This window comes from Nothobranchius furzeri, chromosome 18 (assembly GCF_043380555.1).
Source record: "Nothobranchius furzeri strain GRZ-AD chromosome 18, NfurGRZ-RIMD1, whole genome shotgun sequence".
Classification (NCBI taxonomy): Eukaryota; Metazoa; Chordata; class Actinopteri; order Cyprinodontiformes; family Nothobranchiidae; genus Nothobranchius; species Nothobranchius furzeri.
Window position 1 is genome coordinate 44,497,792 of NC_091758.1, and position 27,267 is coordinate 44,525,058.

Consider the following 27,267-nt stretch of genomic DNA (forward strand, 5'->3'; position numbering starts at 1 on the left):
CCACATTTTCCACATCAGGTCTTTAGTTTGGAGCGTTGAAAATCATGGAAACATTTAGTTCTTAAAGTGGGAAAAGTTCTAACTGTTCCAACTAACGTCCTTAGTGAAAATGCACTGAAAGAGGAAGAACGAGCAGAACGGGTGAGCTTTGGTCATGAGAATCAAGGATGAGAAAAACAGAAGGGGTCTGAAAGTTGTGCAGCTTGCAGAAAACATGAAGCTGAACATTCCTGAGTGTGAAAAGAAGGCATCTGGAAAACTTTAGAGAGCAAAGGGGAGGGGAGAGTGTAGAAAAGGAGGAGGATGTCAGAAGGTCTGTTTCTGCAAGAAGATTTAAAGCTGTAGGGAACTGGTTTGAATAATCAGAAACGTCCTGCAGCCTGGTGAGAAAGGAGACGCTCAGAGAGAGAAGAGTGTGAGGGGAAGTCTGGCCAAAGAGCTCGGCCTCTTCCTGCCTGACGATGAGCTCAGGAAGTCAACGCAGAAACAGAAGGCAGGGCTGACGCTCGCAGGCAGGTACTTTTCCCCTTTGCCTGGTAGTTTTCCCCTTTTTCAGTCCTGCTCGGATCAGCAGGAAGAACAGCGGAGGCGGAGTTTCTGATGGAGCTGAGGGAGACGGGAAAGTCGAACCCTCACACTCTGGAAACATGATGGAGGCCAGCGTCGTTTCCCAGGAATTGGGGTGAGTCGGTCAGAGATCTGTGGAAACGTAAAGACAGAGAAGGGAATGTGTGTGTTAAAGTGTGTGTGTGTGTGGGGGGGGGGGGGGGGGGGGTTTGGGGGCTGGGGGCAGACAGCAGGAAAAACAGATGTGGTGACTCATCGCCTCATATTTAGGTCAATGGCTTCTCAGAAGTGGAGGAAGATCCCAGTTTTGTGCTAACTTGATTATTAACATTAGCATGATTATTAATAACTTGATTATTAACATTAGCATGATACTAATAACTTGATTATTAACATTAGCATGATTATTAATAACTTAATTATTAACATTAGTATGATTAACATTAACATGATTATTAATAACATGATTATCAAATTAGCATGATTTTAACACTAGCATGATTATTAATAACATGATTATTAACATTAGTATGATTTAATAGCATGATTATTAACATTAGTATGATATTAATAACAAGATTATTAAATTAGCATGATTACTAAATTAGCATGATTTTAACATTAGCATGATTATTAATAACATGATTATTAACATTAGTATATTAATTGCATGATTATTAACATTAGCATGATTACTAATAACATGATTATTAACATTAGCATATTAATTGCATGATTATTAACATTAGCATGATTACTAATAACATGATTATTAACATTAGTATATTAATTGCATGATTATTAACATTAGCATGATTACTAATAGCATGATTATTAACATTAGCATGATATTAATTGCATTATTATTAACATTAGCATGATTACTAATAACATGATTATTAACATTAGCATCATATTAATTGCATGATTATTAACATTAGCATGATTACTAATAACATGATTATTAACATTAGTATGATTAACGTTAACATGATTATTAATAACATGATTAAATTAGCATGATTTTATCATTAGCATGATTATTAATAACATGATTTTTAACATTAGTATGATATTAATAGCATGATTATTAACATTAATATGATATTAATAACATGATTATTAAACTAGCATGATTCTTAATAACATGATTATTAACATTAACTTGATAATTAACATTAGTATGATTATTAATAACATGACTATTAAATTAGCATGGTTATTAATAACATGATTATTACTTTAGCATGATTATTAATTATGTGATTATTAACATTAGTATGATTTAATAACATGATTATTAACATTAGCATGATAACATTAACATGATTATTAACAACATGATTATTAACATTAGCATGATTATTAATAACATGATTATTAACATTAGCATGATATTAATAGCATGATTAACATTAACAATTAATTTAATGATTAATTTAAATGGCTTTGATAAACTTGTGTTAGTCGTTGTGAAACTTCTGAATATTTTCAGTCCTATTACATCATGTTTTTATGTGTGGTACGTCAGTCCTAAAGGAACAATATGTAAGAATGTATTAAGTATATACAAGTGCCATTACCCAGTTGTATTAATGATGATCCATGACTCCAACGAGAAACCTGAGCAATGACGCTGTAATGATTCGTCTCCGGGGAAACGTTCTTGCTTTGAAATGGAGCTCACCACGAGCCGAAACCGCATGAAGCTGTCTGAGGAAAGAACTAATGCTGATAATGAGATGGAGGTTTCACAAACTTGGAGCGCTGGTGCATCAGCTAGAGCTAGCTCTTAGCATGGGCCCTAAAGGTGCTAGCCTAGGGCGCCACCTGTTGGCTAGGGTGCTGCTGCAAGCTCGAGAAAATCACAATAATCGTAATGTACGTGCATCTCTGCTGAAAGTGTAGCACATACAGGAAGACCACCATGTGTCCATTACACCTCGTTCACACGGCAGATTAAACATGCAGATTTCTGACCCGTCTAACCCCTTTCGTCAATCTTAAAGTCACGCCCAATTACCGTTGTGGCTTTAAAGACAATCTTATCAGATATTCCTGCCGTGTGTGGTGTGTTAGGAGTGCTCTGGTCTGCTCAGTCACATCAGGACTGCTCTGATCACAAATAGGGAAGATTTAACAAGCTGGACTGTTTGGAGCTGACGACAAGGCCGTGTCTGCTGCCTGTTGAATGTGACATCTAGCCAGTCGGCCAATGTGATGACAGTGTAGATACCAGATGTGCCCAGGGCCCTGCGCCTGCTGATGATGTCACAAAAGATTCTGGTTGTTTGATCAAAGATGGGAGTTCCGTTAGGTAAAGTCCTCGGATATCCACAGTAACTTATATACTCAAGTTAATGTACTGACATGGAAAATATATGTTTGTGGGGTTGTAACGGACCGGGGCGCTACTGTAAATAACTTCACGGACCAAATAGCACGTAACCAACATAAATGATAAATGACCCGCGTTTGTAAGTCTCCTTTCAGAGTCGGAGGACTCCAAAGTGCTTTACACTACAGTGCATCATTCGTCCACTCACTCACTGATGGTGATGAGCTACCGTGTAGCCACAGCTGCCAGAGGTGAACAGAAGAGTTGAACCCTTCAGCGCAAACAACCAGGAGTGTTAACTTTGTAAATAAATGCAAGAACTCAAACTGTTTTAAGAGCCGTTCTGTTGGCGGAGTCTCATATCGACTTCGGTGCTTAGCTGGTTTTAAAACGGGGCTCAGTGTAGTGTGATGTCATCGGCCGACCGAGGGCACGCCACATGGAGTGGTGGGAATTACAAATCCTCCTCTTCAACCGCCACGTTTGATTACTCTGACATCTGATCTCATGACTGACCAGAAAATGTCTGTGTGCTTTCTGTCCTGTCACCACACACTGCAGGACCAGAACTGCAGTATCTGCAATGGTTCCTCATCACGTGTGGGGTAGCTCATGCTTTGAAACACTTGCCGTGTAACCAGAGCTATGTCGCAGCTGACCACCGTGCACGTCTAGAAATGCACGTTTAATTTGGCGAGAGCTAACGGATGAATCACAGGAAGCAGAGATGCTCCACATCAAACCACCTGAACGTCCTGAGAAGATGTTCTGGTCTCAGACTAACTCAGACTTCTTAGTTTTCTATACTTGTGTAATAGATTCTAACTTCTTGGTCATTTGCGTTTGTTCTAATCTAAATTCCTTCTTTCTTCATCAGTTTCCTCCAGACCTCCTCACGTTTCTTCTCATTTCTTTTAATCAGAATTTCTTCCTGTGTTTTTAAACTCCTCGTTTCTGTTCTGTAATTATTCATCTGTCTGGGTGAAACCACATCGTGCTTCAACGACTTTAACAAATTCCTTTTGAGATTATTTGAGTAAACGTCTGAACCGAAACAGAAATGTTTGTTATTTATCTTTTGGACTAAACCTCGGCACTAGGTTCCTCCGCCCGCTGCTTCAGCTGCTTCTGGTTTCTGCAACAAAACAAAGTTTTTGTTTCTTCCTCAAAACTTGAAGCTGAAGGCAGCAAAAAGCAGAAGCTCAAATGGAAAAAAGGTATTATTACTGCATGGCGGTGGCGTAAGAAAGGGTTTGCTAACTTCATGGAAATCATGTAGTAAAAATCGCTTTAGCTGCATAAATTAGGATGCAGAATTCACCGACGTTAAAGATAAACTCATCTCTGACATCATTACACGTGAGTTTAACAGGAAACCTTTAACCGGAGTCAGACTGAAGAGTTTTTAGATTTCCTTTGTTTTTATTCCCAGTCCTGCTACATCCTCTCCTTCCTGTTTGAACAACAACAAACTATTTAGCAACAAAACGTTTAATAAGAAACAAACAAGTTTCTGATCCTTTGAAGGCCGGAGCTGAAACTCTGCAGGAATCCTTCCTGATAGCAGCTGAAGGACGAGTCCCACAGGCCAGCCCCGAAGGTCTCTGCTAAATAAAAAAGGACTGAATGACTCCAGATTTAATCGCCTCCGTGTGAAGGGCTTAAAGCCCCGCCCCCAAGTTCCCAATGGAGACGTCACGCTGAAAACATAAACAATATTTTAAAAGTAATGATTTCATTTACTGACTGGTTTCTAAACTAAACTCCTAAAGATTTCAGATTAATCCCAGATTATTTTCATTTCCCATTATGAATCTAACCTCGTTTAGGGTTTATCGTCTCATGACAAAGAACCAGTGAGAGGTCGTGTTTATTGGCTGGAGACACTTTAAAATATAGAAAAAAGTTTAAAAGGTTTTAAAACAAAGTTGAGTTAGGAACCGAGGTGAAACGGAGCATTTGTGACTATTTCACGTGTTCATCGATCACAACCTGGAGCAGGATGGAAACTTCTGGATCCTGAAGAGAACGCCAGCATCAAACGTTTATGTTTGTTTTCATTATTTACATGAAGACGTTTACCTCCGTCTGACCCAGAGAAACACAAAGCTAACGTGACCTTTGAACTCTGAGTCTGTACACCGGCACAGAGCTCACAAGCCCCCACCCCGAGCAGGTTTCTGAGGTCTGGCGGCGCGTGTGTGTGTGTGTGTGTGTGTGTGTGTTTGTGAGAGCTGAAAACGCTGAGTCAGGTGTTTGCTCTGGTCCAGCGGCCCAAACACCAAACACATGTCCTGTTTAAAGATGAACCTGGAAAAAATGATGAGTCACCTTTAAATCTGCAACATGCGTCAGTCATTCATTCATTCATTCATTCATTCATATGAATTCGTTACAAATGGAGCAGATCTGGGTTTTCAGCTTCTTACAGAAACCTTCAGAGGTGTGAAGATGAAATGGAATAAAAATAAAAGCTTGTTTTCTACTTTTTTAAATCATTTCTGCTCATTAGAGAATAATTAGGAGCCGACGACGCGAGTCGTGCTTTAGTTGGAGCTCTAGCTCCGCCCACACACACCTGTAGGAGAGCTAGACGCTGCAGCTGGAGATCAGGAAGTCTTTCTCCAGCTGACATCAACATCTTTAAGTTCAGCAGATGCCTTCTTGGATTGTAAAGGTTGTTTTACTCGTTATTGAACCAGGAGAGTCGTTGACTGACAGCTGTGTGAGATAATCCAGTAATCCCACTTCAGTTACAGATTACAGTCTGGATTTTTCTCCTAACAAGTTGTTGTTCATGTCTGATCAGATCAGATGTTTGGTTCCTGTTGTTCGGTTTCTTCAGAGAAAAAAACAACCAAACGCAAGCCAGGTGGGAGTCAGGTGGTCTGTGGGCGGGGCTAACAGAAGCTTGTACGTGCTGATCCTGACCCAGTTAGCTCAGACTAGCACGCGGCCGTTGTGTCAGACCAGCTCCACCAGGTCTCGGTTCTGATGTTCTGAACCCAGGCCCCACCTGCTCAGAAGAACCAGGTGAGGAGGAGAACGGTCCGGTTTACACGGACTAAACAAAAAGAAGGTTTTTCGGAGCATCTTGGATCCGTTCCAGGATTAAACTTCGACTATAAAATATTTATTTATTAAATTTTCATCAGAAAATTTTCTCCCGTTTCCTCTTTAGTCTCTCGGCACCTTCCTCAGGAGACCTGACCTCCTCACCCGACTCCTCCCATCCTCCAGCCAGACCATGTCGACCCAGACCCCCTCCTCCCTCACAGAAGCCCCTCCACCTCCCCCCTCGGCCTCCCCTGCCTCCAGTCTCGCCTCCTGCTCCTCCTCCTCTCCCTTCCAACCTCCCTCCCCCCTCTCTTCCTCCTCCCCTGTCTCCCATCGTTGTCTCCCCGACTCTTCCCGAACCGTCTGCCTCCTCTGAACCGACTCCTCTCCTTTCCACCACTCTCCCATCCTCTCCTTGCACCACCTCCTCTCTCCCACCTCCCCCTTTTCTCCCTCCCGCCTCACCCACTCCTCCACTGCTGAGCTCCATTGATAAGCTTGTTGGGAGCGTTTCTGTGTGGAGACCTGAAGGTTTCAGCCGGGATCAGAGCTGCTGTGTTCTGGAGGAGGAGTCAGCAGGAGTAAGGAGTTGAACCACACCCTCTCTGACCGCTTACTCCCATTTACATCCTGGTAACCTTCACCTGGTGCTCATACCTGCAGGCGTTCCTGGTCCACGGAACGGAGGACGAAGCTTCTGCGGTGTCAGTCCGACTCCCTGATGAAGATGACGCTCCACAAGTTCGCAGCCTGCAGATCAAACAGCACAAAACACGTATGTGGGGTGGCGTCAGACCTCCGCCTACGTCACACACCAGACCAACACGCTGTCTCTCCTCAGGTCTTCACCTGGAAGGATCCTCGCTGGTCTTCGACGACTTGTTCAAGCTGATCTTCTTCTACTGCAGCAGCAGGTGAAACACATAAAAACACAAATAAATCAGATGTTCAGAATCAAACATCATTCAGGTCAGAGGAGCGGCTAGAGCGGCGCTGGTTTCAGAGGAAGACACTAATCCTGCTGAGGAGCTAGAGCTTCTACAAACTGGTTTTACACGTTGGAAATCAAACCTTCTTGCAGTCTTTCAGGATGTTTGCAGAGTTTTCATCAGTTTCTCACCTCAAACTCAAACATGGCAGCTTAAAAACGAGGAAGCCAGAAGGTTTCAGGACTGAAAGTTCTCTCTGTGCCCGGTTCCTTCTCCTGAACGACAGGATTTCAGCTTCCAGGAACTAAAATCCAGGTGTGTTGGATGTGTGAAGGTAACTCTGAGTCTTTATCCATCAGAGACGTGCTCCCCATCCCACTGAGGTTACCACAGGCCATCACCATGGCAACCAGGAGAGAGGAGCTGGAGTCGCTCTCAGCTGTGGGAGCAGGTAAACACACCTGTTTTACGACCTTTGACAGCTGACGGCAGGAAGTTAAAATATAAAACAAGTTTTTATTTTCTCTTCACCTCAAACCCGACGGAGGTTTCGGGTTTGAATCCAGATCGTTTGTCTCGCAGGTTTTTGGACGTCTGATCAGAACCAGAAGACCCAGAACCCGTCCCCTCAGCCCAGGACGTTCCTGTATGTCAACCCGGTCCCTGTGGAGGAGCAGCCCAACAAGGACCCGACCTCCTCCCTCAGCGACGGTGCCTCCATCCTACAGAATGGAGAAACCCCCAAGAAACCGGGAACTCGGGTCAAAGCTCCTACCAAACCCATCCAGGAGAACAAGTATGCGCGACCTCCTCCACCCAGACCTCCTGGAATGGGCCTGCTTTTCTCCTCCTCCCAGAACCTAACTCCACAAACAGAGACAAGAGAGGAAGGAAGAGGAGCAGCAGGTGAAAAGGAGGAGAACAAGCTCACAGCTCCTCCTCCGTCAAGGCCTCCTGTTCCTCTGCTGGCCCGGGCTCCTCCTCTTCCTCCTGCTCCTCTACGTCGCACCTCTTCTTCCTCTTCCAGGAAGAGCTCAGTCAAAGAGCAGACAGGAAGACCAGGAGGAGGTCATCTACGAGAGGAAGCGGAGCAGGAGGAGGTTCACAAAGACAACGAAAAGGATGACAAACTAAGGTCCGCCTCACAGGGACCACCTTCGGCTAGAAGACCGTCTCGTCCCATCCCCCCACCCAGAGCTAAAGCGTGTCCCACCAGCTCACCTGTGTGCCACGGCCAGGTAGGATCAGCCAATCAGAGCGCTGGGACCAAAGCCACCCCTCTCTCACCGTCTGGACGCCCGGACGTGTCGCTGTACTCGCCAGAGGGGGGCGCCGCTCTGGGACCGGACCTGGACTCTTGCTCTACCAGCAGCACGGAGGAGGAGGGAGAAGCCAATCAGGAGCAGGACGCAAACCACAGGTGAGTGTGGGCTCAGGTGAAGGTTCTGGTTCTTAAACCCGACATAAATATCCATCAGAAAACAATCAGGAACTTTTCAGTTCGACTCGTTTACAAAATTATTCGTTTCTTTTTTACTCATCTCCGGTTCTCTCCAGGGGTCCTGCAGACAACCGCAGCAGTAAATCAGCTGTGAGGAGAACCCCCACCGTCATGTTGGACCGGGCCGGGTACCGCCTGTCCACCTTCCTCACCGGACTCATCTACCACGACGGCCGACTCACCAAACGGATCGTGGAGCTGGCCCGGGACCCTCTCAGCTACTTTGGTAACCTGGTGAGACCAGCAGGGACCCGAACCCGATCGGAACCGACTCATCGGACCGGCTGAGACTAAAGCTTTCCTGTTCTGGGTTCAGGTCAAAGACCACCGAGCCTTCACCTTGGAGATGATGTCCAAGCACTCCACGTCCACGGAGCTGCTGCAGGAGATCCGACAGATGATGACCCAGCTGAAGAGCTACCTGCTGCAGAGCGCGGAGCTGCAGGCCATGATGGAGCCTCAGCACCAGTACGCTCAGGACAAACTGGGTAAGACCACACCGCCGTCACTTCCTGTCGCGTGTTCAACCACCTCACGTTTCCTGTCACAGAGAAGGAAATAACCAGGTGAGGTTGTCTGGTCTCTCTGAGCTCTTCGGGTTGTTGTTGTGTTGCATTGTGGGAAATGTTAAGCCGTCCTCACGTTTCAGGATTATCAGATCTAGAAAAACCTCAGAAAGATGATTAGAAATTATTCTTCTGACTAACTAAAAACTAAAAGCAACAAATATTTTTTTCTTTTAGTTCCTCATAATAAAGATAGGAAACAGACTTTATGTCTCCAGCTCTGTCTGATGGAGTCGTTTTCAGCTTCGGGTCGGGTTTATTAACACCGTTTGTGTGCAGAGAACATCGTGGAAGCTGCTCTGTGCAAAAGTGTCCTGAAGCCTCTGAAGGAACCGATCTATAAGAGTCTGGAGAAGCTGCACTCCAGCGCTGGTACCATGAAGCAGCTGGAGCAGAACCAGGTGAGCCTGATGGGTCACAGAACCACCCGGCCATCAAAGGCAGGTAACCTGACCGTGTGTGTGTGTGTGTGTGTGTGTGTGTGTGTGTGTGTGTGTGTGTGTGTGTGTGTGTGTGTCTGTCTGTCACAGGCCATCATCCTGAGCAGCACCACCACGGCGTTAGGGATCACCACGGCCGTTCCGGAGGCGCCCGCCATGGAGAAGATCGGTGTCAAACTCGACAAGCTGCATCAGGAATACTCCCCCCAGAAAAAGATCGAGTTGCTGCTGAAGACCTGCAAGATTATCTACGACTCCATGTCCGTCAGCTCTCCGGGTCAGAATCACATTCACCAGCCCTTTGTTACGAACAGGAATATAATCTAACACGTATGACTCCTCAGTGTCCCAGATATATATGTAATACACGTGTGTGTGTGTGTGTGTGTGTGTGTGTGTGTGTGTGTGTGTGTGTGTGTGTAGGACGGGCACACGGGGCTGACGACTTCCTCCCTGTGATGATGTACGTTCTGGCCCGGTCCAACCTGTCCGCCCTGCAGCTGGATGTGGAGTACATGATGGAGCTGATGGACCCGTCTCTGACACTCGGAGAAGGTATGTCCACACGGACAAAGACACCTTAGGGGACAAGACTAGACAACTGTTCTCCAAGGAACCCACATCTGATGGAAAATGAGAGGGATCCGTCAAAGCCGATGACTCGGTCTCAAATCATCGAATAAAAACACCAAGTGACACGTTTTTATGAGCCAATGTAGACCTGGTGTGTGTGTGTGTGTGTGTGTGTGTGTGTGTGTGTGTGTGTGTGTGTGTGTGTGTGTGTGTGTGTGTGTGTGTGTGTGTGTGTGTGTGTGTGTGTGTAGGTTCGTATTACCTGACCACCACCTACGGAGCTCTGGAGCAAATTAAGACCTTCGACCAGCAGAGGGCAGCAACGCGGCAGCTGAGCAGAGAAGTTCAGGACTCCATCCATCGCTGGGAGAGAAGGCGGACGCTGAACCAGGAGCGTGTGGCTCAGGGGTCCATCAGGGTACGCAGACAACCACACAGCCCTGCTAAAGCAACGCGTCTCTTCCTTGACCCACATGAATGGTTCCCGTCTTTTAGGACTTCCTGACGGTGTTTTGTCCCGAGATCGACATGAACCCTAAAACTCTTGGCGTTTTCCCAGCGATGACCATCGAGCAGCTCTCAGAGCAGTGTGCTGCTCGGTTTGAACAAGGTACACGTCGTTACCCAGAGACTAAAATCCACCATTTTTATCAGTGATGTATAAACCATCTGCAGCAGATCTGATCTGGGTTTCCTCCTCCAGACTCCTACACGCTCAGCGTATACATGGACGGTGTTCTCCAGCCTGTCGCCCCGACAGACCTGGCCCTCAGTGTGAAGAACAGCTGCTCACCAGGTGCCTATTGTTTTGTCTTCCATCCCGTCAGCCAATCAACCACTCCGCTGGTCCGTACCTGCCCTACTGCCCCACCCCCTCCTCCGCCGCCGCCACCTCCTCCTCCAGCTCCACCAGCAGAACTCCTCCCCACAGCCGACACGCCGGCCGTCTGCTCTGTGGAACCAAAGATGGAGGAGGAGGAGGAGAGTCTGATCAACCTGTAACTGGTCCCACCATCGCCATGGTAACTGCATCACTGAGCCTCCCGGAGATGGCTGACAAACCAGGAGTGTTTTAAACTCTGTGTGATGGAGGGGGGTCAGGAACCCCCACAGGTGTGGTTTTATACGATGTAACCTGCACTTATGGTCATGTTTATACTGTTTAAACTCGATGATGTGGTGTTAACAGGACGAGCCTGAAACTAACCAACGTTCCTGTTTATCGTGTAAATAAACCACGTTTTACTGTCCGTGTCCTTCTGTCTGTCTCACTAATGGTTCCAGAAGTTTTTACACCCGTTAAAAACTCAGAAGGAGATGAAATACATTCAGTCTGATTTAGTTTGTTATGATTAGCCGTTTTCTACACTTTATCAGCGACACGGGGATCTGATCAGATTAAGAGAAACGACTGATTTTTATGTATAAACGTGAATTATAAATATAAAACGAATACACCTCACTCTTGTATTTAGATGCATGTTTAGATGAATAACTCGTCATTAACGGTTTTACAACTTCACTAAACGCACCGATCAATAACTCAAACATATTTGATCATTTTTGTTTGATGGTTTATTTTTATCAACTTAAGTGTTTGTCATAAAAAAACTAAATGATTAATATTGGAAAACACTCCGGATGGGAATGGTGCCTGATCAAATGATTCCTAAAATTACACAAATAATATTTTTAGAGATGCCGCCAAGATGCACCAGAACCTTTAGGAAATTAATTATTTTCATCAAACTATGTTAAAAATAGACATTTTATCCTGGCTGATGGGGAAGTCCCGTTCCGATAGTGAAATCGGAAATCTGCCCAGACTGCATCATAAATCTCCGATATCAGCAGTCCGTTCCGCTTTAAATTCCATTCCAGCATTTCTATCCACCAGCGCCCAGATCCAGCGCGCATCGTCCGCGTGATCAGAGCGGCGTGTGCTCGCAAAGCAGCAAGCAACGATGTCGGCCGCGTGGCTGCCATCGACATATATACGGTGGCTGCATTTAAAAGTGTTTTAGAGTCCTAAAAAGACAGTTTGGCTCGGTGCAACGCTTGTCCTGCACAAGTTTCCCGAGGTGGAACAGAACCGGGGAGACGAACATCCAACCTCATCGTGCATTTGAAGCACAAAACGCTGCAGGAGGATTTTCTGTGTGTGTGAAATTTAAGCTTTAGACACTCGACTTGTTAGCCTGGCTTGCCAGACTCGTCCCGTTTAAACCGAGGACGAGTCTGGCGAGCCAGGCTAACGCATCTTTTTCTTCATGTCCCTAGCCTCAGCTGTTCACACCGATGCAACCACAGGGTAATAAAACACTGGTCGGTTTTTAAACTTCCTGTTTCCTGTGTGAGTGACATCACCTGATCGAGCCTCTCATACGTCCCACACTACGAAACCGGTAACCGTATCGGGTCGATATCGGTGTCGGTCAGTGCTGAAGGCCGCGATGGGACATCCCTAACGACCGAGTGTAAACAACTAAATAAAAATTAAATATTAACACAGAATTTCTTTCATCTTTATCTAAAAACATGAAATGTGAGAATTTAAAAAATCATTAAAATGTCTTTTTATGTGATTTTATTTGTATTTAAATTAACTTTCTAAGTTCCTTTATGTGGATGTAAAACCTAGTTCATGTCCTCAGAGATCCGTGGATCCATCCCACCACCATCTGGGCAACTTCCTGTCCCGCGTCCAAGACAAAGGCGTGTCGGAATCCTTTATCACACAGCTGGAAGTCTCCCTGTGGGAAATCCCGCCTGATGTCATGGAAATAAGTGACTGGACACCAGTGGTCAGCGGCTCCGTAGTAAAATATGAGCTGAAAACATCATCAGGTTACGGTTGTTATCTAATTATTCGTGTGATTAGGTAAGCGGACTCCTCCTCACCTTATCCAGGTTCTTCTCGATGGTTAAATTGTCTCGTTCCAAAACTTTCCTCATCTCTTGGCCTCCCAGATACATGGAATTAGCTGCAGGAGGAATAAAATCAGCTTTAGTTAAATGAAAATGCGTTTTCTAATCATTTAACTCCTTCAAGTAAAAACGTGAACAAACAGATCAAAAAACTTCTAAATAAACAAAATGAAGAAGAGATGAGAGAAAATCTCCAGAAGGTTGTGAGAAACGGACCTGCACAGTCTCCACTGAGCAGCTCCACACAGGACTGGACCACACACTGGTCCAGGGAGGAGATTCCACTCAGAACCAGTCGGACCAGAAGAGCCTGGACAGCACCGGGCAGCAGGGAAAGCAGGAAGACGGGCAGGTAGGCCAAGTAACGCATCTGACACAACACAGGGGTCATGACCTTCCCCTGAGGAGACTGGGCCATCCGCTCGATGGTGGGGAACAGCAGGATGGCCTTCAGAACCTGCAGGGTTCAGTTGGTTCTGTTAAACCTGCTCTCTGGAGACCAGCGTTCTCACGTGGATCTCATGAACACAACCTTGAGCTCGGGGTTTCTCTTCAGCATCTCCAGGATCATGTAACAGCCGATGGAGTGTCCTACCAGAACCAGTCTGGTTCCAATGGGAACGTGACGCCTGAGGAAAGCCAGTTTGTGTTCGACCTGCCCGTTTAGACCGAGCACGTCGTCCCGCTCTGCCGCCGAAGCGTCTGTCAGAGAGAAACCGTCAGGACGCTTCGCTTTCGAAGATCAAACCTGAAATCGCTCAACTACTGAAACCAAACTCATCACATCGTGTTTGAGGCGGAACGAATCCTGGTCCCGGAGGACCGGTATCCAGCAGGTTTCGTGGTTTTTCTGCTCCAACACTTCTGGTTCACTGGTTGAATCACCTGTGCAGCAGCTCATCAGGCTCTGCAGAAGCCTGTTAATCACCTGCTGATAGAAATCAGGTGTGCTGAAGCAAAAAACTAAAACATGCTGGATAACGGCCCTCCAGGACCAGGATTGGACACCCCCGATTTAAACCAAACCGAATAAATAAAAAAGCTCGTTTTAATTTAGATAAACATAAACTGTTTAATAAGAAATACTAAAAAAAGATCAGACAGAACTAATCAAATAAAAATCTATTTATCAAAAACAGAAAATAACTGAAGTCATGAAGAAGAAACTGATTCTCTGAGGTTCTGTTCTCAGAGCGGTTCTGAAACAGCAGGAAGTTGATGGTCCAAACCTTCCACCATGTCCATGGACTCGGGGGGGTCACAGTGTCCTGCGTGGCTCACGGCCCAAACGGGCCGACCCGACAACCTGTGGAGATTCTGCATGAAGGTTCTATAGAAGCCCACGACGCCGGGGTTCCCTACACGGAAAAAAGGACCGGGTCAACGTAGGCAAACCAGCCTGTCCAACGCGGACCAGATGGTTTTATTTCTATTCATTATAAAGAAAAACTACTTTTTTATTATAGAAAATTGTTTTAATAACTCAGAAAATAAATAAAATTATTGAAAGAAAACATTATCCAGTTTAACTTTGTTTTATTATAGAAAAATACAAAAAGGTTCTTGAAAAAAGTCATTTAAAACTTTATTAAAAATAGTTTGAACATTTAAAAACAAAAAATATACAGAAACAAAATGTGAAAATATTTTTTAAACAAAAAACTCTACGGACCATCAATCCAGCTGGAAACTCCCACCTGGAGGATCACGGGTTTTATTTAAACTCACCTGGAACGACGAGAAAAAGAAGTTTATCTTCAGAACTTAAAGGACTGGATCCAAACTTCAGCAGCTCGGTGGCGGCGCCGCAGCAGTAGATAAACTCTGTGTGAGGGTCCATGTCATCAGCTGCAACAGACACAACTAACTGTAATTCTGTTAAACCAGCATGTGCGTCGCAGGCTAAAAGTTCTGCTTCTGATTGGTCAGCTACCAACAAAGGCAAACAGTCATCATAGATGCGCGAAGCAGCCACTGGCTAAGAAAACCTAAATAAAAAATAAACACAAGTAAAGCGTTCTAAATTAGGACACAGCCATCTGATCACGGGATTTACAACTGATCTGAACTGAGTGGAACATTTCTGATCCGCCAGGGCTGCCCTCTGTCACCGGTTCTGTTCATTACCTTTATGGACAGAATTTCTAGGCGCAGCCGTGGTGTGGAGTGTGTCGAGTTTGGTGGCAGGAGAATCTCGTCTCTGCTTTTTGTGGATGATGTGGTCCTCCTAGCTTCATCCAGCTCTGACCTTCAGCTCTTGCTGGGTAGGTTCGCGGCCGAGTGTGAAGCGGCTGGGATGAGGATCAGCGGATCAGCACCTCCAAATCTGAGACCATGGTTCTCGACCGGAAAAGGGTGGCTTGCCAGCTCCGGGTCGGGGGAGAGGTCCTACCTACCAACTTTACTGGTTTCCAAAGGGGAAAACACTTTGACTTGACAGCGGTTTGGGCCCCTGGTGTTTGAAACCTTAACTCCGCCCCTGTTTTCTGATTATCAGCTGAGTTCGAAGGTGATTTTTTCAGGTCAGAGAGATAAAAGAAGTCACGATAACCTCTGCTCAAAGTCCAACGCAAACCTCAGGTCACACATCTACGTCATTTTCAGATAAAAAACTAAATTACGTGACAATCTGATCATGATATCCAAAAATGAAATAGGCAGTAAACTAAACTCTAAAGCACAAACCAGGTGGTCAGCTAGGCTGACTGGTTTTTAATAAGGTCACAAACGTACTTACCTCCTAATATTGATGAATAATTTGATCATAATCTAATAATCGATGCTACTTCGCTTCTCGGTCTGTCGCCTGTCAGCACTGCCGGATAACGCCGCTTCCTGATTGGTCAGTTTAGCTGTGGTTGGTGTTGTGTTCAGGGACAAAATAAAACTACGAATTTTAAAAGTCTTTCCCAATGATTCAACAAAACTCATTTTAAAGTTCTAAACTTACAACAATCCTTGATAAAATACAGCGTGCGGTAGTTTTTAACCAATCATAGAAAGTTGCGTGTTTTCCTATTGCAGATACGAAGCATACATGTTGAACACGCAGCTTCTGTTAGCCTTATTTTATGTTACTTATATTTTTACTACCTCCTTATGTGAGCTGTCTTTAATGAGAGCAAAGGGACGCAAGGGCGCAAGGGATGTTGAAACTCGTATATACGAGGATCATTAAATGTATCTGAATGTCCCGTTCCTTCTTCTTGTAAAGGACATGTCACTTCCGGACCCGACTGCCCTCTGCTGGTCAGTAAAATAACTGCACGGTGTAATAAAATCCTCAGAACTATTTCTCTGAAAACATTTTTACACGGTGGCATCTGTACTTTTACCACAAATACTTCCTTCTTGTCCACTTTAGAAACTGGGAAACGCTTAGGACTAAACTGCTGGTTGTGCAACACCAGGCTAAAGACCAAAGGAGACAGATCATCTGCTGCTGTGTCCCCCAGACTCTGGACCCATGAAAACTCACCTGTTCAGGCTTTGGTGTGACCTTGATCGCCGCCTCTCCTTGTTCTACTCTTCACCTATTCCGCTTTTCCCAGGGATCCACCGATTTCCCTCTTTCATTACCTTTTTTAATCACAATTTTAAATTTTTTTTAATTTTAAACATATTCTCTTTTTTAAATTCTTATTATATTTTAAATGTTTTCGAAGTGCCTCGTGATTTTTATCAGACGCTGTATAAAAGATTGTTTTCTTTCTTTAACTTGTGCAACAGAAATATTTTAATTTTTTTCACAATGAGAGAAAAATATTTCAGTTTTGCACGTTTCCATCAGACAGAATAAGAGCTATTACAGCAAGAACAAACTGACTTAAGATCAGTTACGGTCAGGGAATAAAAGTTAATCCACATTCAGGTAATATCCAAGAAAATCAAGGTGAGGCCAAGCGTCAGGCCTTAGAGTTGGGAGTGGATAAGATGCTCACCTCCTCCTCCACTGATTTATTTTATTCATCGTGACTTGCTCTGCTTTACAAACATGAACCCAAACTTATGAGATAATGTTGGTCCTTGATCTTCAGGTCTCAGAGTGTTCCTGGTGAGGAGCTGGATCTACTACCAGGACCAGTACATCTGATCATCTGTGCTTCGAACCAGGAACTGTGGAAATCTGTCCTAAATCCTTAGAGGTAGACTCACAAAACACGTTTTCTTTATTCTTTCACAAATTTCAGTTTTATTCACGAGGAAACATTTTTTCATCAACTCAGTCTGACTTACACACGAGACATTTGCAGGTTTCAACCGTAAAAAACAGAAAACTAAAGAAATGGTGCGTGTAAACAAGGTTTCATTAAGCCATGAAGATGAACACAGCCCTACGGGAGCTAATTAGTGCCAGAGAGGGAAAACTTTAGGACAAAGGGTCAAAATTAAAGTCAAAATTTAAATTTGTTTTAATCTAGAACAGCGAGGGAACCAGAACCTGACCATATTTATTCTGTTTATTATTTGGTTCTGGGTTGTTTTATTATCAAAGCACTTCCTTCAGTCCTTCACAATAAGAGTCTGAATCAAAACCACATGAAACAGCAGTTTTCTAATCTGCTGAGTCATGATGAAACCACTTAGTAACAGAAGTGATTTTAGTGTCTGAGCTGAGTCGGCCATTCGCTGAAGGACCTCCAGAGGAAAGGAAGAGGAATCTCAACATCCACCTTCTCTTTCCCGACTCGGATGTGCAGCATCGTCCCCTCAGAGGCCTTCCTCACCAGGTCCAGACTGTGACTCAGCGCCTCGGAGATGTTTGACTGTAAAATGCTGACCAACTCCCTGGAAAGGCCGTTTACTCGCTCCGCCCCTAAAGCGGCGTGAGCCTCGCTAAGCTTCAGTCTCAGGAGGTTTTTCAACTCGGATGTTTGCTTCTGAGCTTTGCCCGTTTGCTGCTTCGAGGATCGTAGAAACGTTTCGTAAACTTCATCAACGTGAACAGAAAGGTCTGTGTTCTGATCTTTGAGGGAGACGTGAAGAGTCTCCACTTTCCCACTGAAGCTCTGGAGAACTTCGTCCCACATCCTGTAAAGCACCTGGAGCTTCTGGCTGATGTCATCTTTGAGATGACTAGAAGCAGCATGAACGCTGGTGATCAGGTGGTCCATCATCTCTTCTGCATGAACAGTTCTGTTGAACCAGTCCAGCTGTCTGCTCAGGTGATGCTTCACATGATGTTCTGAAGCCGTGACAGAAGAAGTCAGATCCTTCATCATCTGGTTGTTGGCAACAGTCTCGAGCTTCTCACTGATGTAAGATTTGACGTGATAAGAAGCAGCAGAAGCTTCCAAAACCAGCTGGTCCATCGTCTCATTCCCGTTAATGACTACATCACTTACTGGTAGGGTTAGCTGAAAACTCCTAATCTGCTCAGAAATCCACTCCAGGAGTCTGGAGAACTTCTGAACTCCCTTGTTGAAGCTTTCTGACACAGAATCATGAGCTTTCTGGAACATCTCCACCATGAAGAACCTCCTCTCTGATCCAGAATACAGAAACTTGATGTCCTTCAACACTTCGGTGACTGAATCTAAGAAGAGCTCCGCCCCATCCTGGAGGTGTCTGAGGGAAGTTTTAACCTGGAAGTCCACCATGTCTGTAAAGTCCTGAACATTCATGAGCATCAAGCTGTCAGAGACCTTCCTGTAGACGTCTCTACCCCGATGAGCACAGATCTGGATCACGTCCTGCAACGCGCCGAAACAAACAGAAACTTGGTAGAAAAACTCCTCCACCAGGTGAGAAACGGCGTTCTTCAGCTTCATGCTGCCGCGGTTTAGATCGAACCCAAAGTGTGAGCTGTGATATTTGTTGATGAACTTCAGCAGAGCTTCAGTCATGTCAGGAATTCTGCTCCTAAAGCCTTCAGCCACGTTGCTGAGGAAGTCCGGGTTCCACAACGTCTGCAGGACCAGCTTGTCTGCGTTCCTCAGCGAAGCCTTGGCCGTGAAAACGTTGGTGTCCTTCTCAGGAGACGACTGGAGACGAGAGAGAGTTCAGAGACTTTTAGCTGCTGAACAAAAAACTTTCCTTAGAAAATAATTTATCAACAAAATCCGTCACAAATGTGGTTCGATGAAAGCTCGTCTCACCAGATAGCGGCTGAAGAGTTTTCCATGCAGCTGTGATGGAGACCTCCTCTGGAGATGAAGTCCGAGGAAACCGGCTGACGGAGACGACACGGACGCGGTGATGGCGTCTTTACGAGAAGCGAAGCGGAAGTTCGCGTCAGCAAAAGTTCGGCTGCTGAAGTCGATATTCAGAGTGTGACGAGATTCCCTTTTAACCAACGAAGAGATGGTTTGTTTACGTTTGTTTCTAATTTCAAACTAAAACAAACAAACAAACACTTACTGATTTACAGAATCACCTCGAGAGATTTGGCGCGTTTTTCTAAAAAGAAAAGATAAAAACAATTCGGCTCAAATCTAAATTTGTTTCCAGATCAAGAAAAAGATCATTTTAAGTTGAATCTTTTAAAGCTTTATTTATAACTTCTGCATAAAATACGTTCAGCCCTTAAAAACCTGAAGTATGAAAACAAACAATCAGCCGTCTAATGTTAATCTTAGGTCCACTTACCTCAACGGCTTTGATAAAACATGTTGCCAGTTTAAAATCCCATCAGCATGGGAAAACCTGCCAATCCCGTTCAGATTCATCGTCCCGTCGTCACATCCAACGGTGGCGTTGGCTGCAACAACACAGGCAGGAATAAAGCTACAAAACGGGTTTTAAATGTGGTGAATCCACACAATTAACATGGAATCTGTCTTACCGGAGAGATCGTATTCCAAGAAGACCATGGTGGATGTGCAGAAGGAACTGAAGGACGCTACGAAGTCAGACGCCTCCTTTTCTACTGAAGCAGTTGTTACAGCTTTATAAATGGAGGAAGAAACGGTCAGCGAGGTCCTGAGGGAACCAAACGTTGGGATGAACACACTGGAAGGAAGATTGAGGGTCATTTGTGGGATCTGAACCTTTTGCTTCGGGATAATGATGGATGGAAGTTGAAAGTTGGATATCTGGGTGGTGACATCATCCAGGCTGACGGTGAAGGCTCCGATGGCAAGAGATTTAGGAATTGTGAAGGAGGACAATGTGACTTCATACTCTGGAATTCTGACTGACAGGAAGTGCCCTGTGTCCTGTAGGTACTCCGTGTTGATCTGGTAACTTGGCACTGACAGGACCGGAATACCAGGAAGCACAATGTCAAAAGGTTTGGTGGTGATCAGTTTAGGGATGTTCAGGTTCTCCGGATCAATCGTAAATGGTTCAACTTGAAAACTGGTAAAGGGAATGTTAAAGGCTGGGATCGGGATTGCAGGGGGAAGAGTGAGATGATCTGGAATGTCAGCGCTTTCAAACCTGATGTCTATTTTCCTGAAGGAGTGAGGAATCTCTTTTACCCAAGTAGGAATGGGAATGCTGATCAAAGGGATGCTAAAAGTGACGCCATTTTCAGATAATTTAAAAGGTATGGGATAATTATTTCCATCTGAGCTCTTTGTGTATATCAGACTTGAGGAAATGTTTAGGAATTGTAAGTTATCCATATTTGTGACTTCATTAAATTTGAGCACATCCCACAGGGATCTCTGATAAACAGGAAGTTTGACTGACTTTAGGAATGCGAGGTGACCCTCCACAGATCCTGAAACGTTTAGGCCCGTTTCAGATTCATCGTTGAAAATAATAAAGTCACAAGCTTGGATGAAAGAAGCCAGCTGCTCCCTCCCACTCCAGGCCAAGGACTGCTTCCTGGAGCTGATGACCACATTGATGTTCTGAGAAAGTCCAGCTGAACCCGAACCACTCAGCTGACTCACACCGACGCTCATGGTCGCACTGAAGCTTTTTAAAGGAACTACATCTAGCTCTCCGTTGATTGTGTGAGACCCGTTTGTGTCGAAGGGATCTAGGTTGACCCTATTGTGGCTTGTGAGAAGAACCTTGGCAAAGACGCGTCTCAGGGAGACCCCCAGAGCCAGACTGTTGCTCAGATCAAAGGAGACCAGGCTGTCGGGTAAGCTTCGTTTTTGCAACTCCTGCTTGTCCATCTTTAGTCTCAAAGCTGTGCTAGCAGTTGAACGTAGGTCATTAGCATTCATGTGGAAACTCTCCTTATTGTCCACATCTGCAACAAAACTAATGCTGTCCATTATCATTACATCAGACTTTCCCTGGGTTGACGTCTCCAGAGACAGGAAAGACGAGAGAGCTTCCAGTTCACAGCTCGAATCAAAGCTTCCTTTCCCTACGAAAGCAATCTGAGGAACGTTAAACATGTATCTCAGGTTTGTGTTGGAGGAAACTGTTGGTTTGGTCTTGGTAGTTCCTGTGAGTTCCTGACTGAATTCCAGCTGGAGCAATGGTAGATGAACCTTTGCAGTGTTAGCCACAGAAGCTTCCAGACTCCTCTTGGTGAGGCTAACAGAGCATTCGTGCTTGGCTTCCATATTGTTGTGCTCCAGAGAGACAGTGCTGGCCAGCTTTAAACCCCTCGTTCTCGTCACACTGGTGGTGCCATCCAGTTTTCCATTCAGAACATCGAATACAGACACAGAGGAGGCCCCAAAGCGTGCTACGATGTCTGACTGATTGTAAAGGCCGGCGTTGGTGTTCAGGGTGATCACGGTGGATTTGAAGAAGAAGTCACAGGTTATGTTTCCCAAAGCTGGGATCACGATCCGGTCCTGAAATGGGGGCAGAGTGAAAGCAGGCAGCTTTATTTGACTTAAGGTTTCGGGAACGTGGATGACAGGAAACCTAAGAGATGGCAGCACAAGGATGTAGGACGGTACGGAGAACCCGAGAGCTGGGACCCTGAAGCTTGGTGTGGTGACCTCCTTGGGAACAAAGAAGCTGAAGGCTGGCATCTCAGCACGGAAGGCAGACACCTGTATATTCAGTACTGGGATTTTGTACCCAGGGACTCTGAAGATTCTCGGAGGAAGGCTGGAAGTGTCAACTTTGTGTTTGATGTAGTGTGATTTGGCCTCGTTGTACGAATCCTTTAGAAGTGTGACTACCTTGTCTCTGTACGATTCAAACTGAGACTGGATGGTCTTGGCATTGTCACTGACTGCAGTGTAGAGTGGTTCAAGGAGTAACTCAAAGCTGTGCACATCGGGGTTCTTGTGATACTGAAGCTTCAGATTCATATCAAATGACTGTTGAGGGTTGACCAGCAAAAACTTCAGTCCAGCATCTTGCCACAGAGAAAAGTCTCTGACCTCAGGAGTTTCAATTCCAAGGTAGGGTACAGTCATTGTTGGGATGGAGAGAGGGACGGTGAGAAAGTCCAGGTTGGCCTCTCCTTCAGCAGACGATTGGACGTAGATGTGTCTGTCGTTGTGTTCTGTGGTGACATTGTGACTGTACTTGTACTGATTGAATCTTGCTGAAGCAAACCAACATGCATGCTGTTTCTCAGAGTTCAGAACAACGCCATAATTATTCTGGAGATCCACCTTACCAGAGAGCTTCAGGGGCAGGAAGACTTTAGAGTTCACTTTGTTTTTGACATCGATTGTAACGCTGAATGGATAGGCCATGAATTCCAAAGAATTGGACATAGTTCCTATCAGATCTTCAGTGAATTCAGCATCATGAGAGACTGTTAGAGCAGCTCTCAGGTCTCCAACATGAACCTCTCCGTTTAGGACCATAAGGCTCTGGGCAGACGGTGTTTTGGTTTCAGATGTTGCTTCTACAGTGAGGAGGTTCAGGAATGCAGACTCAACAGTCAGCCTTTGCTTTGATGTCAGGGTCTTACAGTTTGTTTCACCTGTGAAAATCAACTTTGCAGTGCTGACATCAACGTTAAATTCTACATTGCTTTTGTGCGTCCCTTCATCAGAGAAGTCTTGAATGGACCATTTTTTATTCCCGCTGGTTTCACCAGTCACGCTAATGCCGCCAGATTCCAGTCTAGCTGTTATGCTTTGTTTCACAAACGCCTGACATGAAGTTCCTATGGATGGGATGTCCACGTTGTGGTTGTAGGTTGTGTCCACCGCTGCATATATTCCACTCTTTAATGAAAGAGCCACAGTGTTGATTAGGTCTGCCGTATATGTTTTGGTTTGGGCCTTGGCGGTTGTCTTTGCAGAAGCCTCAGCCAAAGACCCAGAAAGCATCAGAGACCCTTGGTGGTTCACTGAGAAGGCTGCATGTGTTGCTTTCACAGTTTCTGTGAAAAGCAACTTCTTCATTCTAGGAGCCTCCAGCTGAGCTGTGGCTTCAAAGGTGTGCTCTAGGACCTCGATGGGTGAGCGTGCATGAGAAACAAGTGTGGCTGTGAACTGTGGGTTTTTCAAATTAGAGGTTGAGTTTTCAAGTTTTATTGAAGTAACAAGAATGTACAGAGGGGAATTAAAGTTAAGTTCTCCAAAGAGCTTACCGAAGACTGGGATACAAATGTCACTGGGAATCTCTGGCAATGTAACATCTGGAATTGTAAGCATTTTGATTTCAAAGTCCTCCAGATTGGTTTTGGGAATGCTGATCAGTGGAAATGTGATCTCTGAAAGAGTAATTTCTGGGAAAGTGAGGTCAGGCAGGTTAAACATGTAGAGGACTTTCAGGTCACCAAAGATGTCCTCTGGATCACACGTTGGAATCTCAATTCCTCGAATTTCGTCTATGATGGCAACTATCTTAGTTTTGATGTATTCAAAGTCTATAGTGAAGGCAGGGATCGTGTAGGAGCCGAAGACAGTGATTTCTGGAACTGACACCTGAGCTGGGATGCTGATTTCCTGCAGCTTGTTGATGTTTAATGTGAATCCTGGAATAACCAGGTCAGTAAATGGGACCGTAAATGTAGGGACTTCAATTTCTGCCACTTTCAGTTGGTCAAAAAGTCTGTCCATGGCTTGTTTCATCTGACTGAAGATCTTCTTGTCTTCAGCCGCATTCATCAATTCCAACAGCCCATTAAACTGTGCAGAAAGGTAGGCGACTGTATTCCTGTAGGATTCACTTCCTCTCTGGAGGTAGATGCTGATTTCATCTCTGATATCCATGTCAAGAATCCGCTGCCTCATGTCCTCGAGAATGTCCTTCATCTTCAGTTTGACATCATTGTAAAAAGCAGCATCAATTACATCTTTCAGTCTCTTCAGCGCGTCAGCCACTTTTGTGTTTTTAAGTTCATTCAAATATGTATAAATTGAACTTTGGATTTCTCTGAAAAACTGCCTGAGAGCCTCAAACTTTTCCACAATCTCATATTTTTTAATCTGATAATTAAAGTAGTTTATCAATTCATCAATCTTCATGTTCGTCTCATCCACAAATGCGTTGTAGTCATATTCCTTCAGAGACTCTAGAAACAAAGACATTTTCTTATTAAGGTCATCTATACTTTTCTTAAAGTCGACTTCTTTGAGCTTGTTAGTCACACTGAACAGAACGTCCATAAGTTTATCATAAATCATCTCAACTTTAATAGATTTTAGAGCCTCTACAACCGATTGCACAGTTTCTTCAAATTTCCACTGTTTGATGAGAACCAGGCCCTGATCCATTAACTCTTTCAAAATGTCATCAAGTTCATATTTCAGAAATAAATCTTTGAAGTAAGAATACACGGCATTCAGCTTGTTGGGGATTTCATATTCATCAATCCAGTTGACGATGACTTCGTTCATAGACTCCATCACTTTTGCGATCTCTGCTGCGGGGATTTCATATGAAAACTGCTCAACGTAGGAGGCCCAGTCAATCAAGAGAAGGTCACGCTTTAAGGTTTCCAGGAAACTGGCGAGGTTGAGTTGGTTCAGAATCTTTTTTAGCTGGGACAGAGTTTCTTTGATGGTCTCCATGATTCCGTACTTAGAATCGAGCTTTTGCAGGAATGTAGCGCTGCTTTCCCCGAGCTTCTGTAAATCTATCTGTTTGATTATATCCTCCATCACATCAAACGTTTTTACAAGCGACTCTTTAATTTTGTACTTTTCGTCAAAGTCCTGAAGCAGAGTTCCAAGATCTGAAAGAAGATTCTCTATCTTACCAGAGAGCTGTCCCTCCTTGATAAACTCCTCCATGTTTGAAATTAATTCTCGAACTTTTGTAACTACGTCCATTATTGTATTTTCTAATTTTATCTTCGCGTTACTCACTATAAGCTCCAAGTCATCCATTGTTATTGAAAATTCATTGGTCAAATAATCAAGTTTCCCTTTTATTTGATTGACTTTGTTCTCCAAGTCCATTTTTCTCATGAAGTTCTTCACATGCATTGGTAGCCGGTCTAAGCTGGATCTAACGTCTGTGATCAGCTGATTTATGTCTAAGTTGCGTATACACTGATGGAGAGATTCCAGCGCTTGTACAACTGTGTTCTTGAAGTTCTCAAAGGCAGCAGGGAAGCTTTCTATGAATGGAATCTCGATTATGTGACAGTCGCTGTTCTTGTCATACTTAAGGAAACCAGACGTACTGAACTTTTGGTATTCTGGTCCTGATCTCTTGTGTCTGTTAAGGACATCTGTCAGGATAACTCCTGAAAACTCAATTCCAACTCTCTCAGGGTCATTGTAAACACTGATGTCCTGCTGGTATGCATGGTTGCCCAGTTTGGAGTTCACTTTCCAGTGCAAAGATTGGTCATTTGGAATCAGAAGGCCTTCAAATTTGTTGGTTAAGGTAGTAGAGGCCTCTCTGTTTGGAAATCGATGGTTGGTAGAAACCTGACTGTCATATGAGCATGCAAGAGCTAACGGCGCAGCTTTAAACAACAACGCACTGGCCAGCTGTCCAGAATGCTTCCCATGTAGATTTATCTCTCCATTACTGTTAACTGAAGCATCAACATTTAGACTGAAAGGCAATGCCATTGTGCGAATCACACCATCAAAGCGTAGCGGTTCAGACCTGAATTGTGCCTTGCATATCGACGTTAAAGAAAATCCTGCAAATTCCAGATCACAGTTGTGACTTAGCTTGGCATCCATTATGTTTCCAGATGTGCTGACCTTTAGTGAACCAGCCAGATCTTTGTAGGTGAGCTCATAGGTATGCTTAATATCATGTTCTTCTCCATAAGCTTCCCTCATACTTCCACTGAGATCCACCTTAAGAGGTTCAAGCTTGAGGTGACCCCCTTTATTCAAACTGAGGTCATAAATCCTGAGGTCATTGATCATGTCGACCACCATAACAAACGGCTTTATATCAACCTTAGTGTTTTGCCTGTAGTAAATGTCTTCGCAGATGAAGTTGTCGCTTTTGGAGCGGAGGCTGAAAGTCCACAGAGTGAGGGTTAGGGTGTGACTGTTTTCACTTTTGATCTGTCTCAACGCTCCCTTTGAGTCTCCAGTGAAAGTCAGAGCTCGTCTGTTCAGTACGATGTTCATGTTGTTAGCTATGGATGCATCGTACGCGTGGCCCTTTAAGTCGCTGCTCAAAGATGCCTCAGACGCTGTGATTTTCCCTTCGATGTTCAGCACTCCTATGCCCTCCTCAGCCATTGCTTTGGTAGTCGAGAAAAAGAAAGCGCCGTCAGAGTCGATGGCACCATTGAAGGTGTTCTCCGCTGTAACAGGGCTACACTGAATGTTGTTCATTCCACCAAAGGTTACACTGTTCCTCCCAATTCTTACAGAAGCCTTATGCATCCCGCACCCTATGTGAAGGGTAAGGGAACCCTCAGAGGTCGCCTCAAGCCCGTTTGCGTCCAGAGATCCAGTTATGAGTGAGTAAACTCTGCTTTTGTCATCGTCTGCCTGTGATTCAATTCGGAGGATGGACATACCGTGAGATAGTCCAAGCTCAACTTGGTTTTTGAATAATTTTCCCATTGCAGAGCTAACAACGTTACACTTTAGGGTCAGCTGTGCGTTTTTATACTTGAGCTCTGCCGCATGTTTGAAGTTTTCGTTCCTGGTGTTGGTTCTGGAGACAACATTCAGCTCAGAGTTCGCGTAGACACCTTGAATCATGTTCTTAAACTGGAAGAGAGGCGAGTCAAAATGTAAGGTGGACTCTCCTCTTCCTTCTTGATCCAGCGGACGCAGGTAGTAGTTATGGGTGTAGGAGGTGTTGGTGTAGAACGGGCCTAGTTTTAGTAGTCCATCTACTGTACCATCTCCTGAGACTTCATCAGAATTCAACGTGGAAGTTGACTGAGCAGAATAATAAAGAAATGCATGAAGGCCCAGAGGGCTGGAGGCCTCTAGCTTGTAATTGGCTAGTGCGTTGAGTTTGTTCGACACCCGTAATGTTTCCAAGGCACTGAAACTCATGTCGATGAGGCAGTGGCTGAAAGAATTATTCAGAAGATACTTGATATGGTCGTCGGCTCTTCCATAAACCATCCCAACACCTTTAAACAAAGAAAGGGTACCAG

At 44.7% G+C, this 27,267-nt stretch overlaps 4 protein-coding genes across 6 annotated transcripts in view; 1 reads left to right on the plus strand and 3 right to left on the minus strand.

The window, feature by feature from the left end:
* Positions 1-6,709, minus strand: part of LOC139063880 (uncharacterized) — a 29,574-nt gene extending 22,865 nt beyond the window's left edge. The window contains exon 1 of the mRNA XM_070546801.1: positions 6,620-6,709. The gene's annotated coding sequence lies outside the window, so the exon portion shown is untranslated. The remainder of the gene's footprint in view (positions 1-6,619) is intronic.
* Positions 551-11,221, plus strand: rin3 (Ras and Rab interactor 3). Its single transcript, XM_070547119.1, has 14 exons — positions 551-682; positions 6,087-6,543; positions 6,626-6,737; positions 6,804-6,876; positions 7,251-7,342; positions 7,474-8,311; positions 8,449-8,626; positions 8,709-8,880; positions 9,238-9,359; positions 9,489-9,675; positions 9,822-9,953; positions 10,223-10,389; positions 10,467-10,581; positions 10,675-11,221. The coding sequence occupies exons 1-14, from the start codon at positions 648-650 to the stop codon at positions 10,971-10,973; spliced, it is 2,979 nt and encodes a 992-aa protein (XP_070403220.1). The 5' UTR covers positions 551-647; the 3' UTR covers positions 10,974-11,221.
* A 1,322-nt stretch (positions 11,222-12,543) lies between these two features.
* ldah (lipid droplet associated hydrolase) lies at positions 12,544-15,845 on the minus strand. 2 transcript variants are annotated; one of them, XM_070547126.1, is made up of 7 exons: positions 15,637-15,845; positions 14,628-14,747; positions 14,129-14,257; positions 13,432-13,601; positions 13,116-13,356; positions 12,873-12,955; positions 12,544-12,802 (listed from the first exon to the last, which is right to left on the minus strand). In XM_070547126.1, the coding sequence occupies exons 2-7, from the start codon at positions 14,737-14,739 to the stop codon at positions 12,614-12,616; spliced, it is 924 nt and encodes a 307-aa protein (XP_070403227.1). In that variant the 5' UTR covers positions 14,740-14,747; positions 15,637-15,845; the 3' UTR covers positions 12,544-12,613. The 2 variants fall into 2 exon arrangements, with proteins under 2 accessions (XP_070403227.1, XP_070403228.1); XM_070547127.1 differs by lacking the exon at positions 15,637-15,845 and adding an exon at positions 15,027-15,606.
* Positions 15,846-17,062: 1,217 nt separating this feature from the next.
* apoba (apolipoprotein Ba) overlaps positions 17,063-27,267 on the minus strand; it is a 30,051-nt gene continuing 19,846 nt past the window's right edge. For both annotated transcript variants that reach the window (XM_070547115.1, XM_070547114.1), the window contains exons 25-29: positions 19,684-27,243; positions 19,488-19,599; positions 19,260-19,298; positions 18,998-19,184; positions 17,063-18,883 (exon numbers count right to left, since the gene is read on the minus strand). In XM_070547115.1, coding sequence (XP_070403216.1) covers positions 17,501-18,883; positions 18,998-19,184; positions 19,260-19,298; positions 19,488-19,599; positions 19,684-27,243 — 9,281 coding nt within the window. In that variant the 3' untranslated portion in view covers positions 17,063-17,500. The remainder of the gene's footprint in view (positions 18,884-18,997; positions 19,185-19,259; positions 19,299-19,487; positions 19,600-19,683; positions 27,244-27,267) is intronic.